The sequence below is a fragment of the Aspergillus nidulans genome, chromosome IV, assembly GCF_000011425.1.
Source record: "Aspergillus nidulans FGSC A4 chromosome IV".
NCBI classification, from domain to species: domain Eukaryota; kingdom Fungi; phylum Ascomycota; class Eurotiomycetes; order Eurotiales; family Aspergillaceae; genus Aspergillus; species Aspergillus nidulans.
The window spans coordinates 2,290,908-2,316,839 of NC_066260.1; the positions used below are offsets into that span (position 1 = coordinate 2,290,908).

Sequence of the window (25,932 nt, forward strand, 5' to 3'; positions counted from 1 at the left end):
AAAAGTCAAGCCGCAGTTCGCAGACAACATAATTCCGATGGAGTATGTAAAGGGCATGCTCTCGAGGTTCTGCCTTGTCATCATAATCAACAGTGAAAGGTCGTTGCATCCAGACGAAGCTCTAGAGAGCTCTTTAAGTGAAACCTTCAACATAGCATCGCGAACCATATACGGACCCAACTCGCGTGATGGTTGTACTTTTAGCGACGGGAGTAGGCGCCTGAGCCCGAATTGAGCTTTAACAGTTGCGGACTTCTATAAGATATGGACTGGATTCTCGAAGTCGTAAACCAGAGAGTAATGGAGAGTTTATCGAGACCTTTTATTTTGGGTGTTTAGATTCTGAATAATAATGAGATAATGAGATTTTCCTGCTTCGGTACAGCTGCATGTCTGAGTTGCTATCAGCAAGAAATAAGAATAGTCCATCTCTGGATATCCACAATCAGGCATTGTTACCACGGCTCTTGGCCTTCTCCTTTTCTGCTGGCATACTGATGCGTTGGACGATCCGCACCCAGCGTCTTCGCCTCCACTCACCCATAACATTGGACCCAGGACTCCCCTTCTCCTCGTAGTCCTGGGTAGCCCTTTCCTTGCCCTTCTTCTTGCCTTTCTTTTTCTCCCCAATCTGACCAAGGGTCCCATATCCAAGGGCAGACGCTACATCATCGTCGCTCCTAAGGGATGACGCCGATGGAAGGTCCCAAACCCAACCACCAATCTCATCAGAGCCGGCACCGCTTTCGGAAGGGCTCCCTGGCACTTCAAAGCCAACGCCTGTGATCATACGCTCAACAACCCATTCCCGGCAGTCGAGATCTAGCTCCCATTTCTTGCTCTTCCACGCCCAACCGGCTGGGGGCTGGACGTCTTCGAAGAATCGGCACCCCTTGGGCCGATCGCCTGCGATGCGAGAGGGGGATAAGGGATCGTATGGTACCGCGCTGAAAAGAAACGTTTCCCAGTCCTGCTCGGCGTAAGGGGCTAGTGAACGGTATTGGATCTCGAATATCTCCACCTCACGTTCCTCGGGGTATGAGTCCAGTGATATGTCATCTAACAGTTTCATGAAGGGCATATGCGGGGCTGGTGCTTTGCCAGAGGGTACCTGGGTCAACTCTTCGCTGCCAAGTTCAGCGGCGAGACCCTGAAGGAATTCTTGAATGTTGGGATGCTTCGATAAGAGTGCGGCATTGCCGCCAATAAGCATGATATACCTCCAGGGAATAAGATGTGCAGTCAGAAATAGTACGGCTGTTAGGACTGTGCACGAGAGAAAAACAGCGGAAGACAGTTTTTCGTTGGAGAAGTTTGTCATTGGAGCAAGAGCGGAAACTGCCGAGTCGTGCAGATCAGAGAAGTCGGCCATGCAATTCTGCAGGTCCCGCATGTTGCGAAAGAAGTCTTTGGACGTCTCTGGCGCAGGTTTGATCGTCTTTGGCGGAGCCAGCGCAGGGCCCTGATACGAGTAGTATGGAGTTATGCTGGATGTTGACGTTGAGGGCGGCGGAGGATGGCGCGCCAGGAACGTAGGTACCATGACAAATAGAAGTATCGTCGCAATGGGTAGTACGACCAGTAGATGGGGATCGAGACATATAAAAGAGTAGACGAACAGGAACGAAAAAGTATGGGACGGTTGCTTCCAGGCAAATAGGCGCTCAACCTGCTCCTGAAAGTGGAAAACAATACCGATTCTGCGAGATTCAGCTTCGGCCATTTCTTGCCTCTTATGGATTATTTTTTACCTCGCATTGAATCGTCGAAAGTTGTTGCCCATCAGAGGAAGACTGAAAGCCGGTCGCTGAGCATCTGGAGGGACGGGCTTTGCGCCCACCGAGACCGATTCATCGTGCACATCTTCCACGGGGACGACCTGTTCTAGGATTCTAAGGTCCAGATTAGCAAGAAGTGATATCCATAGTCAAGGGGGCGTATTGAGATTTTTGAAGGAACGCACTTTGTGAGAAGCCTATCTTGCATGGACTGACGGATGCTCGATACCGATCTCTCATGGCGGCTGGAGATTTGATCGTCTGTTGATGCGGTCTGTCGACCTCGTAAAGGCGGGGTGGGATCATCGCGGTCAGCGAAGGCACCGGGGGTGTATTCCTGCATGATAGCTTGAGCAAGATGCTGCCGCAGAAACAAGACGGTACCGCATCTCTGACGGGTGAGATACTGGGGAGAATGACGTTGGAGGGACTCGGTCGATGTAGCGAGAGCACATGCTCATGACAGGCACAGAAGCCGAGAAGATTGGGGTAGGTAATACGCCAAGACAAAGTAAACCTACCTTATCAACTCAATACTAGGCACCGTATTTCTGCTAGAGGCATAAAATGCGGCTTGTCGGTTGTAATAGAGATAATAGCTATCCTAATCATCTATTCTAATTCGGTCCTATACTGCGTTATACTGCGTCCGACTTGACAGAGAGAGTTCACGACCGAATGCGACCATGCTTGCTCTGCAGCGATCGGCGGTTAATTTCGAGAGTTTGTGCTGTTTGCAGGCAGAATTGGGACCCAGCACAAAAAAAGGAGCAGGGGGCACTAGTTTCGTCTCGTGGTGGTTCAAGAGATTATTATTATTATTGTTATGGTCGGCTTGCTGGTTTAGACTACTGTTGTCCTTTCTCTCGGACTCGCTTCCTCTTGTCTGCTTCCAGGACAGCCCCGAAGATACATAGCTCGTTCAACGTGTTTGTTTTCGCCCATTCACTACGCTGTTGTTCCTTCCTCCGGTGCTATACGAAGTTTACTTACGCTCGTACCCTGACCAACGCCAAGTCCAGCAGAACTGCTCCCCGACCAAACTTCTTTGTCGACTGCTTCGATACAGTCAATATAACCCCAACCTGCTTCTTGGAGAACCGGCCAACGGTCTTATACTCTTCATATTCAGAATCGTGTCTACGCATCTCAGAATTCTTGGAACAGAGCCTGCTGTTCTTGATCCCCGCAATGGACCGTTAACGACCTTTCATGGTCGCGCGACGCTGCTGGTCAAGGCTTTCTCTCGTTAGGCATTGATGCAATTTCGCTTCTGAATGTTCTTGCGATTGGGCGCTCACACCGAATTTTTCTCGCTTTCCGCCGTAAATATCTCTCCCTGGGCGTATCCCCCGCGTCCAGAGCTTCCCCGACCGAAGTGTGACCATGCCGGAAAAGCTGTCGGACCAGCACACTGCAGGAAAGGGGCAGTTGCGTCAAGTGCAGTCCAGACCGTCTAGTCCGCTGGGAAATGAGAACGCCGCGTTGGCCGGTAAGGGATCTCGAGCCTATCCGTGAGAGTTATCTTGGGGTTCCGAATCGCTAACAACCTTCTGTCAAATGTAGATCCTACTACTCCTGGCCGCAGACGGTTACAAAAGCACTCTTCAACGACCTTCCTAACCGATGCCTCCTCTAATAATTTTGCCGGATCTAGACTGAGTAACTTGAGCAAGCGGAGGCTCTCTATTCGCGATCAGAGGGTGCCCCAAGGCCCGCGCCCACAAGAGCAACCACGCAGGTTTGTTTCCTTAGTTGCCCGTTCTCGCTTCTCATCGCTGGTCATTGTCTGTTATCCATCTCATATAACTAATGTGCGATTGTTTACAGTTCGGGCGCGGTTCACCACTCTGGCAACTCCTCCGTTGACTCGACGACCGGATCTCTAAAGAACAGCAATTCACGTATTAGCCTGCGTTCCACGAGCATGAGTAATCTCGCTAACCAGAATACTGCCGAGAATATGGAGTTCCTTGCTCCCGTTAACTTCGACGACTTTCATAATAGCATTATAGCAGAACCGAGCTTGAACCATTTTCCTTTGCCTACGACCGGAGGAACTGGAAATGACCGACAATCAACCTCTTTCCATCCCACCAATCCATGGGCAAAAAATAATATTGATAATAATACGCCTGGACCAGCTAAAGGCTACCCGTCACGGAGAAAGAGCTTGATAGGGCAGAATATTTCCTCGGACTCGTCTTCCCGCCCGCAGGCATCAACTGCAGCCGGTCGAAATCGTCGCCAGAGCCTTATACAAAACCAGGCGCCTGATAATCCTACACCGCGAGCGCCGCGCAAATCAATTGGGCCCGGTTTTTTACCTACAGCTTCCTCTGCGAGGCGCCAAAGTCTATCATCCAGAAAAGCCAGTGCTGACACAACTCGGCCGGACCAAACAAGCTATCTCCGCCCAAGAAGCCAGCATCATGAAATGAATGGGTTCAACGGGCCGCGGCTTCCGTCGAATGCTCGCAGTGCGAAGGCCAAGTCCTTTCAACCTCCCTCAAGCGAACTTGGCGATAATTTCTTAACGACTACCGGCTTGGGGGATCACTCTCGTTCCTCATCAACCAATGCTGTTCGAACCCCAATGAAGAGCACAGCTGGGAGGGTTCCAACACCAACGTCATCTGCAAAGCGAGTATCCGTGATGCCTCTCCATGCGACAGGCCTTGGTGCTCGTACAATTAGTCCGACTGATGCTCGGCGGCTGAAGCGCCTCTCAACGGCACCCCAAGCTCACCCACTGCCGAATACACCGCCGAGCCAAACTGAACCCCTGCCACATCGTCCTCGCTCCTCAACTTACTCCCCTTCCAACATTCCCCGCAAAAGTGCCACCCCCTCCTCCAATCGCACTACTCCTGATCCGAATAGAAAATCCTACAGTTCAGGCTTGTCTCTGTCGTCGAATACCAGTTATAACTCTGCGAGAAATTCGGGCGGCTCACTGCAAACCAGATTGTCTCAGAATTTCTCATCTTCTCGGCTTCCGACCCCAAAGCCTCGTGTGGAGCATGCCATGAATAATGCTGAAGAGGTGCCGCCAGTTCCTGCTATTCCCAAAGCCTATGAATCCCCGAAGGGCGAGTCGGACCAGCCACAATTCTCGGCACCCCGCAAGTCTAGTTTGCCTCTGGAAATTGAGCTCTTGAGATCCACCCATATCTCCGAGTCAAAGTCAACCAGCGGCCAGCGTAACTCTGAGGTCTTGGATGAACGCGGAATAAAAACCCCGGAAGCCAAACCGCATACCAGTGTTGCGTTCGGTAAGAAAAACATGAAGCTGCCACCGTTGAACCTACTTCCCTTGGGAACACCGATGACTTCCAAGATCGAGGCATTGGTTGACAAAGACGATCATACGGACCCATCAACTCCATCCGCACAACACGTATCCAAAACACCGAGCACTCCTTTGACCGCCTCAAAAGCAAACTACTTTTCTTTTCGTGACGATGAAGATGCAGATCCTCTTCCTCAAGCACGGAGCAGCACGTCGCATTTTGCACTAAGTACATCGTCTAGCATCACCTTAAGGGCTGCTAGCAGTTCTAGTGCACTTGCTTCTCACGACGGTCATACGCCTGGTGGAGCCAGAACTGTCTCTCCGTACGTTTCTTATGCACTGCCGAAGAGCAACAGCGAGTATAATCATCTCCGTCAGAAACCCAGCGCAGATTACTCTTCCCGTATATCTCAGTCGTACAAATTGACCGGTCCTCGTCCTCAAACCCGATCTTCTGGACTCTCGAACTCGGAGACCGTTTCTATCCCTTCCGATCCTGATAGCAATGGACTGCCCACCACTACTCTGCGCAACAAAATCACCTTGTCGCGCAAGCGGAGCACTTCGAAAACTCAGCAAGCGCTCAATGCAAATACAGACCCCAAAAAGTCTGACTTGATGCCTCCTCCTAAGCTCCCGGCTTCCGCCACCTGGAACAACCTTTCGACAGGAAAGGATTCGAGTCCGACCCTAAAGCCATCATACCTCAAGTCTAGGCGGCAATCTTCTTTAACTAATGTGGCAAATCCAGCGCTCAGAAAACCGAGCTTCAGCAGCGAGCAGAGCCTGTCACTATCACCTACTGTCTCTCGGGAGTCTCATGAAAGCGATAACTCCCAACATCGGTCTGCGTCTTCAATTCTCTCGCCGGTGCACAAGATTATCAGCTCAGCGAAGTCAAATATGGCAGCCACTTCGCAAACTGAGAACCGAATTGAGACAGAGATTGCGATCGCGGACGAGGAAATGCGAAGATTAGGCACCAAGCGGAAGGATTTTGAAAAAGCTGCAAGGGAGTTGGATGAATTGCGCAACAGGGCCGGACCTAAGGATCATGTCAATCCGGCTCAGGCTCTGAGAGTAGCCCATCTCAACATCTTTGAGCGTGGGGAAATTATCGACTTTAAAGACATTTACTTTTGCGGTACCCAAGATGCAAAGAAGCACGTCGGAGATCTGAACCAACAATCAACGAACTTTGGTTACGATGATGACCGCGGAGACTACAATATTGTTCTAGGTGACCATTTGGCCTACCGCTATGAAGTGGTTGATGTTCTGGGTAAAGGTAGCTTTGGTCAAGTTGTCCGGTGTATCGACCACAAAACGGGCAACCTGGTTGCAGTGAAGATTATCCGCAACAAGAAAAGGTTCCACCAACAAGCTCTAATTGAGGTCAACCTTCTTCAGAAGCTCAAAGAGTGGGATCCGCATCGCCGTCATAACGTGGTCAATTTCACGCAGAGTTTCTACTTTCGGGGACATCTGTGCATCTCAACTGAACTGCTGGGTATCAACCTGTACGAGTTTATCAAGGCGCACGATTTCAGGGGGTTTGGTATCAAGCTGATCCGTCGATTCACGAGGCAAATACTTAATACCCTCACGCTTTTGCAGGCGAAGAAGGTTATTCATTGTGACCTTAAACCTGAGAACATTCTCCTTGTCCATCCTCTCAGTTCGGAGATCCGGGTCATCGACTTTGGGTCCAGCTGTTTCGAGAACGAAAAGGTATACACGTACATCCAGAGTCGCTTCTACCGGTCTCCTGAGGTTATCCTTGGTATGTCTTACGGCATGCCAATCGACATGTGGAGTTTGGGATGCATATTGGCGGAGCTTTACACCGGCTATCCCATCTTCCCCGGCGAAAACGAACAAGAGCAGCTTGCCTGCATCATGGAGGTCTTTGGGCCGCCGGAGAAGCACTTGATTGAGAAGAGCACTCGGAGGAAGCTCTTCTTTGATTCTCTCGGCAAGCCGAGAATTACAGTATCGTCCAAGGGGCGGAGGCGACGCCCTAGCTCAAAAGAGCTCCGGCAGGTTTTGAAGTGTGACGATGAGGCATTTTTGGACTTCATCTCCCGTTGCCTTCGATGGGATCCTCAACGCCGTTTAACTCCCAGCGAAGCTCTACGACATGAATTCATGACGGGTCACAGAATGGCGCCCAGGCCGAGACCCTTTGGAAGCCAGTCCCCAGGAAAGCGGGCGAATACTTTGTCCACGCCGACAACGGGTCGACCTCTCCCAGAACCGCCCGGCACAAGTCTCAAAAATGGCGCCGTTGTCCGCAGCCGCGACCCTTCGAATCCGTCGCCAATAAAAGCGACAGCTGGCAAGCGTCACTCGACTGTCAGCGGATTGCCTCCGTCAACGCCCGCCAAGCGAGGGATAAATCTAACGACTACACCAGGGTCCGCATTGCCTCGTGCTTCTGCGAGAAGCATCAGCGGGAAGCCTGACCTTGCGACAGCGGCGGCGGCGACAAGCTTGGTAGGTAGACCGGCTGATGCACCAGTCTGAACTCAACCCCAAGCGACATGGCTAACTCAAGATAGAAGCCCAAATGATGAGTGGTCTTGTGTTTTTTTTCTTTTATCCTGTTTCCTTCACTTCTTGCATATCTGTAATAATACTCTGTTTGATCATTCAGTTGCATAGCAGGCCGGGGACGCTTGTGGATTTGATTCGATTCTTACGACTTATATTGACTGCTGGTTCAACAAGCCAGTGGATGAGGCAGGACACTTCTTCTTATACCCTCACTTGAACATTGCATGTCTGCCATGATTTGATCTCAGTTATTCGTTATTTCTTTTCTCTCTCTCTCTTTTTTTTTGCGCCTTTCTTTCGTTACCTCGTGAATAGTGTGTTTATTGTTACGACGGTGGGAGCCGAGTTGACACAACGCATGTCCGCTACCTACACCTTGCATGCATTTCTACCCCTGACTTTATCTTGCGTTATTTAATCTTTTTATGACGGCCGAGCGATCTTATATTCCACTTGGAAAGAGGACACATTGTCCTTGGGGCCGTCTGTATATCTTTCAGGCGTCTGATCGCCGCAGTGCTGTATTTGCAGGGATGGATGGACATGTTATGATTAGAAGAATAGGTACAAATAAGAACAACGAATAGATACGATTAATCTGAATTTTTTATTGTTTGGTATTGAACAAAGAGTAACTTTGGCAAAGGACATACTTCGTAGGTCCTCCGTATATTGATGCGGAGTACTGGTGTTTCGGGATACTTGGCCTCATTTCTCACCTTCACCCTTTGCAGCCCCTCGTAACTCACGACTCCACCGATCATTCTTCCGATTAGGACCTGTTATTAGCATCTGTCTATTCAATGCCACATCCTATGCCCTGAACATTCGATTGACTGCAGTCCCGACGCCGATCGTCATGAACGGGTTCGCAGCACACGGCCTCGACGAAGACGCATTTGCGGAGAAGTCCGGCCTAACGGGCGGCCTCCGAACTTTTGATGCCTTCCGTGAGTTCCTAACTCTGCCAATTGAAGATGACCTACCATCGCATTTGGATATAATGCGCCCAGTCGATATATACTAATGAGGAACGGTCAACAGCCAAAACAAAACCCTCATATACCACCCCCTCGCGCCGCGGCGGTCAATGGACCGTCCTAATCCTCATAATCTGCACCATCTTCTCAATAACCGAATTTCGCACATGGCTCAAGGGCCATGAGACGCACCATTTCACCGTCGAGAAGGGCGTCTCGCACGATCTCCAGCTGAACTTTGACGCCGTAATACATATGCCTTGCGACGCACTGCATATAAATATCCAAGATGCCGCCGGGGACCGCGTGCTCGCGTCGGAAATGTTGAAGAAGGAGCCGACAAGCTGGAAACTCTGGATGGATAAGCGCAATTATCACAGCAGCGAGTACCAGACGCTCAGTGACTCCAGGGGAGACGAAGAAAGGGTCGCGGCAATGGAGGAGGACGTCCATGCAGGCCATGTGCTTAACGAGCTGAGGCGCAACGGGAAGCGGAAGTTTGCAAAAGGGCCTAAGCTTCGACGAGGCGATGTCGTGGACTCATGTCGGATTTATGGCAGTCTGGAGGGAAATAAAGTCCAAGGGGACTTTCATATCACGGCGCGCGGGCATGGATATCGGGATGGGAGAGAGCATTTGGATCATTCGGGTGCGTATATTTCACTCCCTTTTTCTGGTCCACGGTTTGAAACATGGGTATAGTGATGCTAATTGATGGCGTGCAAAGCATTCAACTTCTCCCATATTATCACAGAACTCTCATTCGGCCCACATTACCCATCCTTGCACAACCCCCTCGACAAAACGATCGCAACCACCGAATTTCACTACTACAAATACCAGTACTTCCTTTCCATTGTGCCAACAATCTACTCGCGCAACCAAAATCTGCGGCTTGACGCTCTGCCGTCTTCCTCGTCCGCACGGAGCAACAAAAACCTCATCTTCACGAACCAGTACGCCGCAACATCACAGTCCGATGCCATCCCAGAATCCCCCTACGTGATCCCGGGCATCTTTTTCAAGTACAATATCGAGCCGATAATGCTGCTCATTAGTGAAGAGCGCACGGGTTTCTTGAATCTGCTTATTCGCATTGTGAATACGGTTTCGGGCGTGCTTGTCACGGGAGGTTGGGTTTATCAGATTATGACCTGGCTTGGGGAGTTAAGAAGGAGGAGGAGGGGTGGGGAGAAGAGCGAAGGATATTTGCATGGGAAGTTGGAGGAGGAGTAGATCTTTTCGCTGCATTGGTTTAGGTGCATAGTTTGATTGTTTGTTTCTATCGACATATATAGCTTTGGGCTCATGTTAGAATTGATTTCTTTTATATCCTAGCAGAGTGTCCGGTTGAGCTTTAGCTGATACAGACAGAATACGTAGCGTTGATGGAGCGCTGAGTATACATGCATATGGCGACGTTGCTCAAGTCTCTAATACCCGTAAGTCGCACCAGCGGCTACCCCAATGTACATAATCATCTGAAAAAGAAGAATTTCCCAAATCCATCCTATTGGCGTTTCGTTAGGTTGATGTAAAGTGAGAAATTAAGAGGGCAAGGTCTATATCTCAAAGATTTCCCCCATGCCCACACCCGCCCCCTCTGCCCCAGCTCGACTGTCAACAAGATCCAGCCTCCATCCATTCCAATTCTTCAACTGCCGCTTAATCTCCCTCACCCACTCGACCCGCTTCCGCGCTTCCTCCTCCGCCTGCGCGCGCGCAAACTCCATCTCATCGAATTCATCCTCTAGGTTCTCCTCGGAGAGGAGTTCAAGGGATCCGCGCGCGGCGGGTGCATGCCCAGATCCATGGCCATGAGAATGAGAAGGAGATTGCGAGTGCGCGTGTGAGTAGAACGGAGAGCTTGAGCCCGTGAAGGCAGCGATGCCGCTTGACAGGACGGCAGAGAAGGAGGAGTGTTGTTGCTGATGATGCTTTTGGGCCATGCTGCGGCGGCGCGAATGCTCGGGGCTGCCGCCGATGAGGTCCACGTCATCGAAGGCGTTTGCAGCCGCGGCTTCGGGGTTGTACTCATGGCTGGAGTCAGGGGCGTATGCCTCCGGTCCGGGCTGGAGTTCCTGGCGCTTCTCCTGCCAGGCGCCGCGACGAAGATCAAAGATCTCGCCTTCGAGCTCGCGGATGCGGCGCTGGAGTCGGGAGCGCTCTTCGTCTTCTAGTTCGTCGAGGGCATCGTCATCTGCGCCTCCACTAGCCGTGGCTTCACGTTTACGGAGGGCCTCTTGTTCTTCTTTGAGACGTAAGTTCTCGTTTTCCGTACTGGCTAGTTTCTTCCGAAGAGAAGCCGCTTCCTTCTCGGCTTTCTCGCTTTCGCGTAGTTTAGCTTGGTGCCGGGCTTCGGATTCCTTATGCAGGTTACTCATAGCTTGGAGTTTCTTTTCCAGTGTTTCGATCTTCTTCTCGCCTTCTGTCTTATCGTGTTTTAGTTCTTCAATATCGCGCTGTAGGCTCTTGATTAGGGTTTCTGTAGAAGTTTTCTCGACGCCCTCTCTGACAGCTTTCTCCGAGGCGCGAGTGAGGGTGGCTTTGGCATCTGTGAGTTCGTGCTGAGTTTGCTCGAGCGCAGTTTCGCTGCGTGAGAGCTTCTCTTCTAGTGCTGATATCTGGGATTCCAACGCGGATTTCTCAGTTACCTGCGCGCGGAGGTTGGAGATCTCGAGCTCCATTGCTTCCATTGCTGCGGATTTGGACTCAAGTTGTTGTACAAGATCTGCTGGGGGCGATTCTGAAGGTCCAGATATACCCGCGTTGTTGCGGTGCGAGCGTGTCTGAAGTTGTCTCTGGAGAGATGCAATCTCGGCTTTCTGTGCGGCGTCCCTTCTCAGCAAAGATGCACCCCGGCGCAGCAGGCATAACAAAAGGACGAACAACTTACCAGCTCCTCAACTCCGGCCACCTTCTCCTCCGCAATCCTCAACTTCTCTTTTAACTCTGTGAGGTCCACATTCGCCTCCCGCAAATCCTCCAACTGATCTTCCGTTTTCTTGAACCGCGCAGTGACTTCCTCCACCTCCTTCTCCAACCGTTTGTTCTCCTTCTCTAATTCCTCAATCCGCCCAGATTGCTTCCTATACACCTCCTGCACAGCTTCCCCATCCGCACTTAGCGGCGGCAACGACGGTGATTTTAGCATCGCAGACGGCGACGTTGAGGGAACTCCACTACCCTGCGACACTGACGATTTCCGGAACGACGATGAGCGCATCTTCGACTGAATTGAGAGAGAGGGCTGGCGGGTATGTCCAGCGCGGGGAGTCGGAGTACCTGGCTTGCCAGATTCATTTGAGCTTGTATCTGCGGTGGTAGTTTCTGCTGTGGTGGCCGGAAGGTCGGGCATCGGCTCTGTTGGTTCTTCCGCATCGTTCTTCTCGCTCAAGCCCAGTGGTTGTTCTTCTCGCGACGGTGAAGGTGATCTCTCGTCTCCTCCATCCGGTCCAATTCGCGTCTGTGTTATTCGCGCGGCTTCATCTTCCGGCTGTTCTGATCCCAATGTTGTTTCCGCTGACTGTGCCTCTGCCTGTGCGGCCGTCGTCTCCGACTCTGTCGTTTCTGCCTCTTTCGCTGCAGATGCAGAACCGGAGGTTGTGCTTTTTTTCCCTGCTTTCTTCTTCTTTTGGAGTGCGGCGACCTAACAGCAGAAGAATAAGTATTTAGCGAGCTATTATCTGGCCATGCTAATCTGGGTATTAAGGCCGGGATGATTCTTCAGTTCAGACATACTCTTTTCTTGGCCGCTGCGAGCTTTTCGGCCTTGAGGCGCTCTTCTTCGTCGGTCATAGTGCTAGCAATGAAATTAGGGAGTTCGTGAGGGGAAAGAGTGAGTTTGTGCTGTACAGGTAAGTAGGGCGGGAGGACAGCTTTCCCCGTGTCTCGCACGGTCCACCTGGTTATACATGAGACGATCAGCGATGTCCCGCCTGCAACTACACGAGATATACGTAGACTTTATTGCAAAAAATTGTTGATCGGAGCCCTTTTAGCGTTTGAAATACTGGCAAAGTAGATAGACATTTGCAAAGGTCGTTACCTAATCGTGACTCTGAACGCAAGTCGCCCACCTTATAATCCCCCACATGTTCTGCGCCCTCAAGTCCCTACAGTGAAGACGAAGCTGCAGAGGATGATCAGTTACTCAGCCCAGCATTATTTGAACTACATATCTCCCCATTGTTTGCGTACGATGACCTGGCATTTCTCAACCTGACCACTGCTGAAGGAATCAATTTGATAAAGAATTACAGGAAGAAGTGAAGTTAACCGACCAAGTAGACCTATAGAAGCAAGCGCCATTATGGAAACATTATCCGACCAGGACAGTGGCCTGTCGCGCGGCCTTGCCAAACGCCTCGCGCCGCCGAGCCCTTTAGACATTGAACGCAGGTTGAATGCAAACGATAAACAGAAACGCCTCAAAACGTGCACATTAAAAGCGTTGAGTCGAAGGGGTACTGACTGGAGCAGGTAGGAAGTCAAAAGGTAAATAAAGGAACAGCATTATTCATAAGTCATTCAGATCAAACTTCCATTGAATCGGCAATCTCCTCGCTCATGGCACGAACGGTACCCTTGCTGACGGATCGTGATCGGAAATCCTCGTCGCTCATAAGATATTTGTTCTCTCCATCACTATCGCTCTCAATTTCGACATTTTCACCGAACCAGTATTTAGCACGCTTGCTCGTGCTAAGATTGGGCGTGAGGATACCATCATCGAATGTCCTTTTTGACACGGGAGTAGCAAGACCCTCGCTGGGTGTGTGACTCAAGATGGGGATTGCCTTGACGTAAAGGTAACAAACACGCTTGCGAATACGGTTGAAGAAGAAATAGTGAAGGCTCCAGATGGCCCCGTCGTCCGCATCCGACGGATCCTCGTCCGGCGAATATGAGTAGATGTTGCACTCCTTAAGAGATAACTGTTCATCCAAGATCTTCCACATTCTCCGACCCCATCTGGCAGAAGCTTCAGAGTTGTATGATCCAGATACTGCGGACGGGGATGGGGGCGTAAGATCAAGTGTTTCGCGTGGGCGAAGATTAAACAGCGTAGAGTCGATTGTGTTCATTACCCTCTTCAAATTCTTCTCACGGTGGAAGTCCGAAGGTCGCAAAACATGTGAAAAATCGTAATCTGGGTGGCTGGCGTTCAGAGTCGCGATGAGGTACGCAAACGTCCGTCGACTTGAATGGTCACTCAGGGGTCCGAATGGGCTTGATCGGGACAGGTTCAGAGACGCGGCTGCATCCGATGCAGTTGGGGGTGACAGTGACGCAGATAAACGAAGGACAGACTCATACTGTGCTTCCAGTGATTGTTCAATGTTCTTGTAAAGCTTGCGATCGGACCGGGGGGCTTTGGTTATATACAGTTCGCAACCCCCAACAATGTGGCAGTCGGCCGTGTCGAAATTCAGGGAGCTCGTCACGTCTTCAAATTCGGGTAGAGGGAGAAACTATTGAAAGTCGTGTCAGTTCAGGCCACGGTTTGGGGCCTGCATGTATCTCACCTTCATCTTGGGCTTGATGGAGGTTCACCGCTCAATACAACATAGGCAGGATAAGACGAAAATAATATATGTATCGCAAGACTAAAGGCTTGCACAACTCTTCAAGAGAAATCTCCAAATAATGAAGTAACAAGGTGTTTCACAACTGAGGGTAAGTGATCCCTGTTGTCTTAGCTGAGCCACGGTCGCAGATAGAACCGGCAAAGGACAACGGCTAGTGTGATAGTCGATAGTTAAGAAGGAAATGGGACAGTTGTTAAGCAATAACCGCAGCTGTCGCAATTAGGGCACTGGGAGGATGGAGGAGGTGAAAGAGGAGTGAAGAGGGGGGTAATGGTATGATGATGCTAATGCGATCGCTGGTGAGGTTGAGCCGTTGCGCGTTGCGATCGAGGGGGCTAGTCACGTGGAAGGAGCGATCAACCAGTGATATCACTCACCCACTTCACGGGTCCGAACGGTAACCAGAGAACTGCAGAAGGCGATAGCCGAATTTCGGTGTCACAGGAGGCCATGCTGCGAGAGGTTGTCCATCACTTGCTTGGATTCCTGATTGGAGTCAATGTAGTATTATTAGTCACTGGGTGGTAGTAGTGAAGATCAACGCCTATATACGTCCGAACGCCAATAAAAAGTCCTTGCAAGCCCACGAAGCAAACCAATTATAGAAACAGAAGCGTATCACTGATGACGCTCCTACATGATCTTCGTAACCACATCTTCCTCAACCTGAGGTGAAGAGACGTTAGCGCCATGCGCAGCAACACGTGGTTTCATAGCAGGATAATCAATCGTGCGTTGTGTGATTAAAATGGGGAAGGTCTGAAATCGAGAAGCCGATACAGACAATGCTGCCATGGGGTCTGGGGGTACGAGTGGACTATCCGAGAAATGTAGAGAAGATGGTGACGACTGAAGACGATGAAGAGGCCGACACGCAACGACATACATATCGCCACCACGATAACCCTCGCTGGGAAGTGCACGGGTGAAATAACAACTGCATTATGGACTCACCTCCATATCCTCCAAACTGTCCTGCTGGCTAATACACCTCAGCACGTTCTTCTTGCTGCTCTCCTGCATCTCGCCCGCCAGCAACAGTTCATCCAGGATGAAGTACGCCTTCTGGAAATTAAAAATGATGTCCAGCTCGCATACGTTGCCGTAATACTTGTCCATCTGCTCGACGTATCGGTGCACGATTTCAAGGGTGATCAGCTCGTTATCAGTCGAGGCGCATCCGGCGATGAAGAAGAGAGAGGCATATCGGCGGTAGACGACTTTGGTGTCTGCAGGAGGCAAGTAGTTAGAGTTGACTCTTGAGTCATCGTGGCCGGCGCGGGGAGTTGTAGGCCCCGGCTCCGATGATGACCTTAGCCTACCTTTGTACTCAAGGAAATTGCACATCCGCGTCCGGCGGGACAGCACGAGTTGAGTCACATCCTTGATAATCTTGGCCTTCTCCTTGGGCGAAAGGGTGGTGAACCACTTTGCGAGGCGCTGGATAGGGGAAAATTCGAATTAGCAATGTCGAACGAGCTTCAGACATTCGGACAGATCGCAAAGTCGGGTGGGTGACGACGAACCACTTTGCCCTGGCGGGAGAGCAGGATCAGGTAGCTGGGTGAGATCAGCACATGTCGACGGGCTTGTAGCATTCAAGTCTTACTGAATTGCCATTTTGCAGATTGTGGGAAAAGTCGTGGAGGGGCTTCGAAAAAAGGTGGTGGATGTGGTGGAGTGGAGGGCAAATGTTTTAGGGGCGACTCACCTCCGTGGTTTTATTCAGCCCCGCTACTAGTTACTACCAACCACCCTGAGAGGAACACCTCTACCCTTCTTAAAGACAGGAGCAACACTCAATGTTCAGATTGCATATGCTACTTGTCGTACAATTGTACATTGAATGGTTTTGATATTCGTTACTTTTACTGGCGCCGACGCAAATATAATCAAGCTAACATCTCAACTCTGGGACCTATCCGGAGCTCCCCACAATATACAATCAACCAGTGCGAAAACAGACGAGCAACTGCCTTTCGAAGTTCGGCAAAACATGTCAGATCTGAAGAACTCTTCATTGGCTCTGGAGCTGAGTTCACCATTCAATGATTAAAGGTCCGCGCTTACCATACGGGACAATGCTTATATTTCACAAGGTTCATCCCCAAAAAGCCTTGGGACAACAGGCCGCTGAACCTGATGAACATCCTAGGACAGGATGATATAATGCAAACTCTGCCCAGGCTCGGGTTTATTTAAGTTATCCGTTATCGTTAGAAGCAGAACGACTGAGAATCAGAAGGTTGCGAACTGTTCGCCTTTGCGCAGGCCATCCTGCAGCCACATCCCTAGAAATGGTGTTGAACAACTTGGAGAAATTGAGCCTTCAACCTGGAATTCGAGAAGCGTATAAAGTGCTCGCCCTAGTATACCTTGTTGGTACCCGAGTTTTTCTGGATGTTTATAAGGCTGTACGCACTTATTGCTCTACTCATCTTATCTCGCCTCTTCTTGAGATGAGTATTAAATAGCGTTGTCCACCGGGACACTGACCTACTGTTTCTGTCTCCCAACCCGCTAAACTAGCCCGACATACTCCACTATATCCGCATCGGCCAGGTCGGAAAGCCCGTCTCAGTCACTGCCGGCGATTAGAACGAGAAGCAAGCTGCTGACACGGTCGCGGTACTCTCGCATTTGTTATGAACGGTATTCGAATATATCGACAAGAATAAGACGCGGGATCTCCCGGGCAGTCAGCCCCACTACTCGAGCTAGTCAGGATGCAGAGCCCAGACAGCTCACTGTGTATCTACACTTTTTCAAAGGAACTCTTCAGAATAGGACTTTACAACATAGGGAGTGCGAGTCTGCAGAAGCTTCGGGAGGAGAATACACCGACTATCTAGACTGTCAACTGATTCGCTTCGAATATGAGAGCTGAGCTGGTCAACGGTGTTCATTCGTTGCCGACTTCCCAGTAGAACGCGTTAACACTCTGGGCTAAGAGATCAGGTTGGAGACAGGACTGCAATCTTGCAACCGGCGAACTGGGGCTCCCTAACAGCAGTCCTGCCCTTGCTGGATATATAAGCTATCAGGTAGTCAGTGAAGCAGCTATGGGTTGGGCCGGATCTCCATGCTGAACACTTCGCGATCTAGAAGCGTGGACGGCAAATCGCGGAGCCTGCGCAGGAGTTGGGATAAGCATTGTCGTTGCCCTAGATGGGTCGGCTAGCTCAAAGCCAAATGGTGGATTCCGATCCTCGAATGCAAGCAACTCAGCAGGCCGCAGTTAACTGAATGATGCTGAGACGAGTTGCCCTTACTCCTCACGCCTTGATAGCCCGAGACTGTGGCCATCGAGCTCGAGGTGAGAAACGAGTAGGAAGCGGCAGTCGGCAATTGTGCCGGCTTCTCCGTCGCGATATGCGGACGATATTGCACTGAAAGCAAGAGTGACGGCATCATCTTTAAGCGCCGGTTTTAACCAAGCGCTCTACAAAGCGATTGACGGAAACACCGGCCGTCTCCAGCAGCGTCACTGCATGAGTGGGCGACTGAGGAAGGTGGAGCTGGGCGTTGGACAAGTCCGAGCTGGGAGGGCCCGCAGACAAGCCCATGCATCATGCCGTATGGCCGTTCAGAACCTTGACGATCGGATTACGGAGACTTTTGTCGAGTTTGAGGATGGTAAGAGAAATGGAAGTTGCGTCGTTGGGCAATCATGGAACGGTCACGATGTTGCATATCAGGGAGAGGACAGTTCCCAACGTCACACTGAGGAATACGGGGTCAATCCATTCGCAATCAATGTTGGCCTGGGTGAGACTCACGATTTCTGGCGGGGTGCTCCATAGACAGGGTTTGGGGTCGATCCATCGATCTGAATCAACTCAAGTATGCAGGAACACAACTCAAAGACCGCAAAATCCTCGACTTCCAACGTGATGGGCCATCAAATATACCAGTAGGTCTCCAGTAATGTCCTAAGGACCTGATATATCTGCCCCAAGCATGGGACCAGGATCTCTTCACGGGTAAGTAGACTAGTTCAGCCACCATAAGCTTAATCTCAAGCTCGCTCGGATCGAGGATCGTCCCACTGGAGGGACCCAGCAACCGAGCCCAGAACAGGCCGGATCGTCTGACGGAATGCTGCGTTCATCGCGGATATACATTCCACCCTGCAGCCATCGGAGAGATGCGTCGCGAGAATGTAAAAGAGCATATTATATGTAGTCTAGTATACAAGGGAGCTGAATCCACCGTCTAGTCCTATGGGTGGAAGGGAGATATCGCAGTTAGAAGAGCACAGCAATGGAGAAGTCAAGATCATGATCGGCCAACGATCTGAGCAGGCTGATCGATGTTCATTCGTTCGACTGGTGATTTCACGATTCTGGACCAGCACACGCTCCATGACGTAGCACCCTTGCTCCCATCCCGACTCTTCCGCCCTTAAATCATTACACCCTGCCTCCTCTCTCATCGTCTTGACCACCTCCTCATCACTATATCTCTTATCCATCTATCCTAATTGAACAAAAGACACTCGTGTCAAAATGGGCTTCAGAGGAATCCAGCTCGGCCTTCGGGTCTGGCAGGTAAGACGCGTTTTCGAAAAACCGTGCCTAGTTAGTATACATACTGACAACTCAGTTCATCTGGACACTGCTCGTCATGGCTCTCATCGGTAACATGATCGCCCAGTCGTTCGCGGGGAACCCCGCGACGATCAACTACACTATGTTCGTCGCGGCCTTCTCCATGTTCACGCTCTTCTACCTCTTCCCAGCGTCTTGGAACATAGACTGGGCCATCCATCCCATCATCCTGGTCACTCTCGACACTCTCAACATGATCTTCTTCCTTACATCTGCAATTGCCCTTGCGGCAAGACTCGAGTGCCACAGCTGCAGCAACCAGGTATGCACCTATATCCTCCATTAAACGCACAGTCTTGCGCTAATAATTGCTAGGAATACATCCTCAACAACGAAATCACCAACGGCTCGCACAACCCTGAGAAGCGCTGCCGTGAGGCCCAGGCGTCCACTGCCTTCCTCTGGTTTGCGTGGGCTGGATACGCCGCGTCATGGGTTATCTCGATCCTGCAGTCGCGCCGTGCTGGCGCGAACCTGCGTCCTCGCGTTGGCCCTGCCCGCGGTGCCCGTCCTTCTATGGCGCAGGTTTAAACTGCCAACGGTTAAGCTGCTGCGTGATAAGCCATACTTACGACGGCTGGTATTAACTACTAACAACGCGAACCACAATATGACAAAGACATATACGGGATGTATCATTCGGCTGGATTCGGTTGCCGAGCATAATACGTTACCACGGATATGGTAACTATATTAAATCTAATACTAGTGATGGGGGGATGGGAGTTTCGGGTACGGTGGGTTGGAAAATTGCGTCGGCATCTCTTGGATTTCTCTGCATTCTAGTACGTCTGCGGCTCGGTACGTGTGCTCTTGTACAGTATCTCGCCATCGGATCCGTTTCTCTTATATTTGCAGACTACGCTCAAATTCACATTGTTGATTCTTCATCGTTAAGAACTACTCACAACGTAACGTAGATCTGCTCTAGACGCTCTAGCTGTAAGCCATATAGTACGCTATGGTCTCATCTCCCCACCCGTTCGATCTATCATCGAACTATATTCAGCGCCTTACACCCACTTGTCGGGCAGCCCTGACAATATATATTTTCCCATCTGGCCGTCCGAGATTTCAGTCCCCGTCAAGACCATTTACGGATTTACGTTTCACAGTTACACTTGCATGAAATGTGAAACGGTGAAACTACTGTAGCGTGACTGGGGCAAAGTCCTCTGGAGCAACCTCGCTGATAGATTAGGGCTAAATCACAAATGACCCACTGGTCCATCTCTAGGCCAGATCGTACCAATTCTTCTTGCGTACCATAAAGCTGGAGTCCAGCCGTTGCCGTCCTAGAAATAGCAGGCCCGCAGTGAGGTGGACGACGATGCTTCTAGGTATATGCCGTGGTATGGTCGTTCTTTCCTGTTTAGTGGACAAGAAGCTGTCATGGACAAGGAAGGAGCGACTCTGGCCGTTCCTGCTCATACCCTTCGCACTTGGGACTTCGCATTTCTTTCTGAACCGTCTTCCTTGGTATCTACATCCCTATCCATCCGTCCATCCATCCATGTACCTATATAAAGATAGATATATACATGTCTCTCTTCTTCTATGTTCTTCTCTTTCTTCCTCATCCCCCTGTCGAAGGACGACGGCGCTACAACCAACCCGATCTAGAGCCCAGCCGTGCCTGCCTAACTACAAGCTGACGATAATTCCTGTCGGCGTCCAATGGGCACTACATTGGTCCTGCTCTCGGCTCTCAGGCATGCTCTGCACAATTTAATGCTCTGTACAGTTAATGGCCGCTTAAGGCTAGCCTGTCGGCCGAGAAGCAGTGCCTCGGCTCAGAGAGCCTCCTACTCTGGAAGACTCTAAGAATCCACCAGATGCCTGTCACTGGCAAGCTGGATAAGCTCATTGCCGGATCAGGGATTATTGACAGCAAATATACCCCCGGCTACCCCGGCCGTTCGCCACCAATAGGGGCCCACTGTCATGTCTACCCTGGCTACCCCGGATATCGTATGCACCTGGACAAGCCGACCCGGATATCCCGAGCTGACCAACTTCACCAGCTATAACATACCTTCGCTCCTACTCAGGCCCAGCAGACTCACCATCAACACTGGCTACAACTACAACCACAGCCAGAGATGACATCGCTTAATATTCTAGTCGTCGGCGCCGGCCTCTCAGGCCTCGCAACAGCCATCTCTTGCGCCCAGTCCGGTCACACCGTCACCGTTCTCGAGCAGGCCGCCGAGCTTGCAGAAGTCGGCGCTGGCCTGCAAGTCACCCCCAATGCCTCCCGGCTCTTCAATCACTGGGGTCTCCGCCAATCCCTCTGGCGCGAGGCCCCCGAGCCGAAGACCCTCACCGTGCATCGGTATACGGGCGATGTCCTAGCGCATGACGCCTTTTTTGACAAGCATATACGGCAGCGCTACGGCGCACCGTTCGTAGATGTGCACCGGGTGGATCTTCAGCAGGCGCTGTACGCGCGGGCGAAAGAACTCGGTATCGTCGTCGTCCTTGCAGAGAGGGTGAAGAGCATACTAGATGCGCGTGATGCAGAGACCTCAACTGCGACAGTCCTCACGGAGTCAGGAAAAACCTACACAGCCGACCTTGTTGTCGCGGCAGATGGGCTCTGGTCGCGCTGCCGCGAGTGTCTCCTCAACCGCAAAGACGAGCCCCTGCCGACGGGCGACTTGGCGTACCGGATTGTGCTGCACATTGACCAGATTTCGGATCCCAAATTGCGCGCATTTGTGCAAAACCCGCAGGTCCATTTCTGGATTGGGCCGGGGGCGCATGTTGTCTCGTATTCTATGCGTGGGGGAGACATGATCAATATTGTGTTGCTAGTACCAGATAACCTGCCCCCTGGAGTGTCGAGAGAGGCAGGCTCTGTAGAAGAGATGAGGGGACTGTTTAAAGGGTGGGATCCTGTGTATGTCTCTCCTTACCATGTGCAAAACATACAGAACTAACAAGGACAGTCTAACGCAGTTCCTCTCCTACGTCGACAAAGTGGACAAGTGGAAACTTATGCACCGTACAGCCCTCCTACATTCTCCCTTTCATTCTAATGAGAACCCAGGCTAATAACCGCAGATGCCGAAATGGAAACCTGGATTAACCCGTCCTCTACTCTCGTCTTCGTGTACGTTTTCCCACCCTTCCCGTAAATGATTCGTTCTAACCAAGCCACAGCGGCGATGCCTGCCACCCAATGCTCCCGTACCTCGCGCAAGGGGCCAACTCTTCCCTCGAAGACGGCGCCGTCCTCGGTGGTCTCCTCGGCCATCTACGGCACAAATCGCAGCTCCCGCAGATACTGAAACTCTATGAGTCCCTGCGCAAGAACAGAGGTGAGGCGATAGTCCGCGAGACATTCAAGCAGCGCCATGACTTCCACCTCCCCGATGGCGAGCAGCAAGAGAAGCGCGATGCTCTCTTCAAATCGCAGTTAGGGAAGGAGGAGATTGATCCTGATACGGCGTTCCCAAGTCGCTGGACCTGTCCCAAGGTTCAGCCTTGGCTTTACGGATATGATGCCGTTAGGGAAGTGGAGAATGCTGTCAAGGCAAATCCGGATATCTTTGGGGATAGTGGATATAAAAAGGATGTCAATGTCGAAGGGCAGAAACTGTGGTCCTGGGCTGGGCTGTCTTCGTATCTGCCGTTTTATTTGCCAATCTTGCTGTTCGGGGTGGGGAAGTTTGTGTTTTAGTTGCTTGCAAATCTGATACCTCGGATCCCGTGCTGGAAGGAAGGAAATTTGTGCTGCTTGACTGATTAGCCCCTCTGACTGATTTGGCCTGCGTCGGCGCCGGACGTATATTTGAGGATTCTAAAATTTCATTGGAATGAATACATACATGAATAAAAACAAAGGATAAACCAGCGGTTCTCCTCCATAACGAATATATATATATATATAAATAGATAAGGATATAGGCCGGCCAATCACTCCTCTAGAATCGGTAGCGGGCCCAAATCGTCGAAGAACCGAGCCATTCCCTCGAACGAACAGTCAGGGAAGCCAAAGCCGTATGCCCATTCCTGCACTTTGTCAGTTGCTACTTGGGTAGTTTTGGATTTTTATAGGACGCACCGGGCCATCAAATTCCCCACCAGCATTACCACCGGCATATCCGAAGCCATTGCCGTATCCATGAGTGTGAGCATGGACATGGGCTTCGACTTGACCAGCACCACCGTTACCGCTGCCAAACCATGCCGTCTGTGCGTCCGCCGCCTGCAATACCCCGTTCGCATCCCTTCCCCGTGACCCATGGTGTTGTTTATGACGCTGAAGCGGAAGTTGATTCTGATTCTGATGTTGATGTTGACGCTGAGTCTCGTTCCCATTCCCACTCCAAATGCCATCTCCATTCCGAACCTGAAACTCCCTCAAATAGTACCGTATAATCTCGGCACATTTCCGCGTCACGACGCTCTCGTCTGTGGCTTCAAGAATCTCTATAGCTTTTTCGACGGAGCGCGTTAGGGATTTGGTATCAATGTCTCTCAATATTTGATCTGGGGGTAAGGTTGATGGCGAGTGCAGGTGCGAGACGGAGTGCGAGAGTGGTAGAAGGAGGGTGGATGTTGCGAAGGTCACGTAGGTTGTGTTGTACCACCTTTTGGCATCCCATTAGTACTTTCGAGGCCATTTATATTCCATTGAGCCGACATGGAAGGTAAGACGGTAATAGTGAGAGAAAGGGGAAACGCACCAGCACCGGAAAAATGTATGCACACGGTAAATATCATGGATAACGGAGATAGTGCTCTGCGCCGCGTCGAGGCATTTGGAGATCGTGGCAGATAAAAGGGTCTCAGTATTGTCCCCGTCTGGTGCGCCTGCGTTCTTGTTCAAGTTTGCGGCGGTGGCTGCTGGAGTTGTTACAGTGTCAGAGCGAGTTTTGCCCCCGTTCGCTGTCTTCGACCTAGATCTGGATCGAGGTCTAGATGTGGATTTTGAGGTGGCGTGGCGGAGGAACGGACGGAAAAGGAGGGTTTTGACGTTGTAATAGCCTACACCATTATTGTTAGTATAATCTCACTCGCGTTTTTGGAGTCATCCGGATGGGCATACGGATCCCTAGAACAAGCCTCTGCCTCCGTGCCCACTTCGGATCTTTTAGATCATTCCTCCCTGCACCACCAATTGCTATCCCAGTCTTCGTCCCGTCCTCACTTGATCCTGCGGCGCCCTCCCCACCTTCTCCTCTATCAACTGCCATAATTCCAGTCCCACTCCCAGCTCTAGAGTCAGCCTTGATGAACCCTGGCCGAATCCATTCCGGCAAATTTCGAATCCAGCAGTCCAGCTCATTCTCAATCGCCAACGCAGTGGCCAATTTCTCCTCTAACGTTAGTTGTCGGTGATAAATCTGCACGGAGACCTTGCGCGTTATGCGCGCAAAGTCCACCATCCACGGGATGATGGCATACTGTGTATTGTCTCGTGGTGGGAGGGGGCGGTTATGGTAATCGTCTAGGCCGAGGGTGTCGGGACGGCCGAGCGAGAAGGACATTTCTCTGTTTTAAGTTAGAAGGGAAGATATTAATACTGTGGCTAGAGGTTAAGGGACAGATACATCTCGAGGGAGTAGAGACCCCACCAAGTTCGGGAGATCCATTCTGCACGCGGGTCGCTGGTGTGTCGGACGTTACGATTGAAGCCTGCTGCTAGACAGGTACGGACGGCAAGGCCGAGATACATATATGCCACTGTAACTATTAGCTTGTCATATGCATGCGGATGGAGAGGCGTACAGTTAGGATTCAGTTCGTTTTGGCATATTTTGGCCTGTATAAGTCAGCTTAGCATCCCCACACATAGACAATAAAGGGGACGAACCATAAGATACAAACATTGCACCGCATCAAGATTGTTCGGAAAATGCAGATGATTCAGATAAAGCTGCGCCTCGCCAAACAGCTTCCGGCTCCACTCGAATCTGGTCAAGCCACCCAGTTGCGCTTCATCCCAAACCCGCAACAACGCGCCAAATGACAGTACACTTAGATAAAGTGCAATAAAGCTCGGATCAGGAGTAGGAGTCCGCCTCATCCAGAGATCGTGCGCGCGGATGTAAAAATCTTCCTTGTCGATGAACGGGTGGATGAAATGAACGTTCTCAAAGTACCCACTCATAAAAACATGCGCTTGTTCAAAGTAGTAGTTGTGTTCGTGCACAGCAGCTAATGATTGTGACGCTGACGCTGCGGTCGTGGCCGTTGGCGAGAAGCTGGCGTTGTGCAGCGTTGAGACAATCGAGTATTCTGGGGCTCGAGCGCGAATAGACCATTGCGCCGAGCTCGAGGGTTCCAGCTGAGGGTCTCGTGCTTTCTGGAGATGGCCGAGGAATGCGACGGAAGATGTGCTCCCATGAAACTCGATGCCATTGGTGTGGTGATTTAGCTCAGTGATTTCGTCGTCGACGGGGTCGCTAGTTTCAGCTTCATCGGAGTCATTATCTTTCGAGTAAAGTTCCGGCTCTTCCGGTTGTCGCGAGTTCAGATTTGACGTCGGCGGTGTTGGCCTTGACATTGAGCATGGTGTTGCATCGATAGCTGGTGCTGAAGTTGTCGATTCCTGATTGCGGTGTGAGAGTTTCGCTTCAGCAGCTTGAAGTTTGGACGCGAGTTCTTCGACTCTTCTCTCTAGGTCCAGGACGTAGCTACTAGTGTTAGCAGCAGTACACCTTATTGAGGTGGTGACGCACCTAGCAGATCGGCTGTTCTCCAGCTGGCGATAGTTCCCTTGATAGACACAATTTAGGTTGCTTTCTACTCTTGTCAGTCCCATCTCATGTTATAACAGCGGTCGACGTACTCTTGCAGTGCGAGCAAGGATAGAGCTCATCGCACTTGTACTTCTTGGACCTGCATCTGTCGCACGCCTGCGCAGCGCGAGGTCGCTTCGACCGAGGCGGATCGGCCGCGGGTGGCATGATCCATCGATGCAGATGATTTCACCTGGATTGGATCTGGAGAAGGAACAGTTGCAGATGAACTTCTGGGGCGATGGTCTGGGGAAGAAAACTCGGAAATGCCGACCCCATAGAGAGACAGTGGAGGTGCTCAAAGCCAAAGGTCTCCACGTTAATCCCCGCATTACGTACTCTGTGCATAAGAACGGTACTGTGTACATAC

At 51.1% G+C, this 25,932-nt stretch overlaps 9 protein-coding genes across 9 annotated transcripts, besides 1 other annotated feature; 4 read left to right on the forward strand and 5 right to left on the reverse strand.

The window, feature by feature from the left end:
• Nucleotides 1-25,932: part of a sequence feature (contig 1.130 1..308583(1)) that runs on past both edges of the window.
• ANIA_07677 (PEX28-32 family peroxisomal membrane protein) lies at nucleotides 313-2,202 on the reverse strand. Its single transcript, XM_675854.2, has 3 exons — nucleotides 1,964-2,202; nucleotides 1,752-1,892; nucleotides 313-1,700 (listed from the first exon to the last, which is right to left on the reverse strand). The coding sequence occupies exons 1-3, from the start codon at nucleotides 2,119-2,121 to the stop codon at nucleotides 446-448; spliced, it is 1,554 nt and encodes a 517-aa protein (XP_680946.1). The 5' UTR covers nucleotides 2,122-2,202; the 3' UTR covers nucleotides 313-445.
• Nucleotides 3,165-7,846, forward strand: ANIA_07678 (protein pom1; the record flags this gene model as incomplete). Its single annotated transcript, XM_675855.1, has 4 exons — nucleotides 3,165-3,270; nucleotides 3,345-3,519; nucleotides 3,609-7,569; nucleotides 7,730-7,846. 4 exons carry the CDS (start codon nucleotides 3,165-3,167, stop codon nucleotides 7,844-7,846), a joined length of 4,359 nt encoding a protein of 1,452 aa, XP_680947.1.
• On the forward strand, nucleotides 8,489-9,845 carry ANIA_07679 (endoplasmic reticulum-Golgi intermediate compartment family protein; the record flags this gene model as incomplete). The annotated part of the gene is made up of 3 exons (XM_675856.1): nucleotides 8,489-8,579; nucleotides 8,674-9,258; nucleotides 9,337-9,845. 3 exons carry the CDS (start codon nucleotides 8,489-8,491, stop codon nucleotides 9,843-9,845), a joined length of 1,185 nt encoding a protein of 394 aa, XP_680948.1.
• On the reverse strand, nucleotides 10,172-12,407 carry ANIA_07680 (uncharacterized protein; the record flags this gene model as incomplete). Its single annotated transcript, XM_675857.1, has 3 exons — nucleotides 10,172-11,434; nucleotides 11,506-12,258; nucleotides 12,351-12,407. 3 exons carry the CDS (start codon nucleotides 12,405-12,407, stop codon nucleotides 10,172-10,174), a joined length of 2,073 nt encoding a protein of 690 aa, XP_680949.1.
• Nucleotides 13,145-14,143, reverse strand: ANIA_07681 (RNA polymerase III-inhibiting protein MAF1; the record flags this gene model as incomplete). The annotated part of the gene is made up of 2 exons (XM_675858.1): nucleotides 13,145-14,083; nucleotides 14,138-14,143. The coding sequence occupies 2 exons, from the start codon at nucleotides 14,141-14,143 to the stop codon at nucleotides 13,145-13,147; spliced, it is 945 nt and encodes a 314-aa protein (XP_680950.1).
• Nucleotides 14,738-15,820, reverse strand: ANIA_07682 (AP-1 complex subunit sigma; the record flags this gene model as incomplete). The annotated part of the gene is made up of 5 exons (XM_050612058.1): nucleotides 14,738-14,866; nucleotides 15,155-15,429; nucleotides 15,523-15,640; nucleotides 15,727-15,760; nucleotides 15,810-15,820. 5 exons carry the CDS (start codon nucleotides 15,818-15,820, stop codon nucleotides 14,834-14,836), a joined length of 471 nt encoding a protein of 156 aa, XP_050468017.1. The 3' UTR covers nucleotides 14,738-14,833.
• Nucleotides 18,646-19,698, forward strand: ANIA_07683 (MARVEL domain-containing protein). Its single transcript, XM_675860.2, has 3 exons — nucleotides 18,646-18,750; nucleotides 18,806-19,072; nucleotides 19,126-19,698. The coding sequence occupies exons 1-3, from the start codon at nucleotides 18,709-18,711 to the stop codon at nucleotides 19,339-19,341; spliced, it is 525 nt and encodes a 174-aa protein (XP_680952.1). The 5' UTR covers nucleotides 18,646-18,708; the 3' UTR covers nucleotides 19,342-19,698.
• ANIA_07684 (putative monooxygenase) lies at nucleotides 20,646-22,495 on the forward strand (the record flags this gene model as incomplete). Its single annotated transcript, XM_675861.1, has 4 exons — nucleotides 20,646-20,781; nucleotides 20,911-21,712; nucleotides 21,863-21,925; nucleotides 21,976-22,495. 4 exons carry the CDS (start codon nucleotides 20,646-20,648, stop codon nucleotides 22,493-22,495), a joined length of 1,521 nt encoding a protein of 506 aa, XP_680953.1.
• Nucleotides 22,732-25,730, reverse strand: ANIA_11003 (Zn(II)2Cys6 transcription factor; the record flags this gene model as incomplete). The annotated part of the gene is made up of 9 exons (XM_050612059.1): nucleotides 22,732-22,827; nucleotides 22,880-23,408; nucleotides 23,505-23,805; nucleotides 23,867-24,312; nucleotides 24,372-24,504; nucleotides 24,550-24,583; nucleotides 24,635-25,457; nucleotides 25,503-25,566; nucleotides 25,613-25,730. The coding sequence occupies 9 exons, from the start codon at nucleotides 25,728-25,730 to the stop codon at nucleotides 22,732-22,734; spliced, it is 2,544 nt and encodes an 847-aa protein (XP_050468018.1).

Excerpts from the sequence above, each read along its gene's own strand:
- ANIA_07683 (XM_675860.2), top strand. The coding sequence starts at position 18,709 with ATGGGCTTCAGAGGAATCCAGCTCGGCCTTCGGGTCTGGCAG. Across the intron at positions 18,751-18,805 it reads TCGGCCTTCGGGTCTGGCAG|TTCATCTGGACACTGCTCGT; the intron begins GTAAGACGCGTT and ends CTGACAACTCAG. Across the intron at positions 19,073-19,125 it reads GCCACAGCTGCAGCAACCAG|GAATACATCCTCAACAACGA; the intron begins GTATGCACCTAT and ends AATAATTGCTAG.
- ANIA_07677 (XM_675854.2), bottom strand. The coding sequence starts at position 2,121 with ATGCAGGAATACACCCCCGGTGCCTTCGCTGACCGCGATGATCCCACC. Across the intron at positions 1,893-1,963 it reads CAAGATAGGCTTCTCACAAA|AATCCTAGAACAGGTCGTCC; the intron begins GTGCGTTCCTTC and ends TCTGGACCTTAG. Across the intron at positions 1,701-1,751 it reads TTTCGACGATTCAATGCGAG|AATCGGTATTGTTTTCCACT; the intron begins GTAAAAAATAAT and ends TGAATCTCGCAG.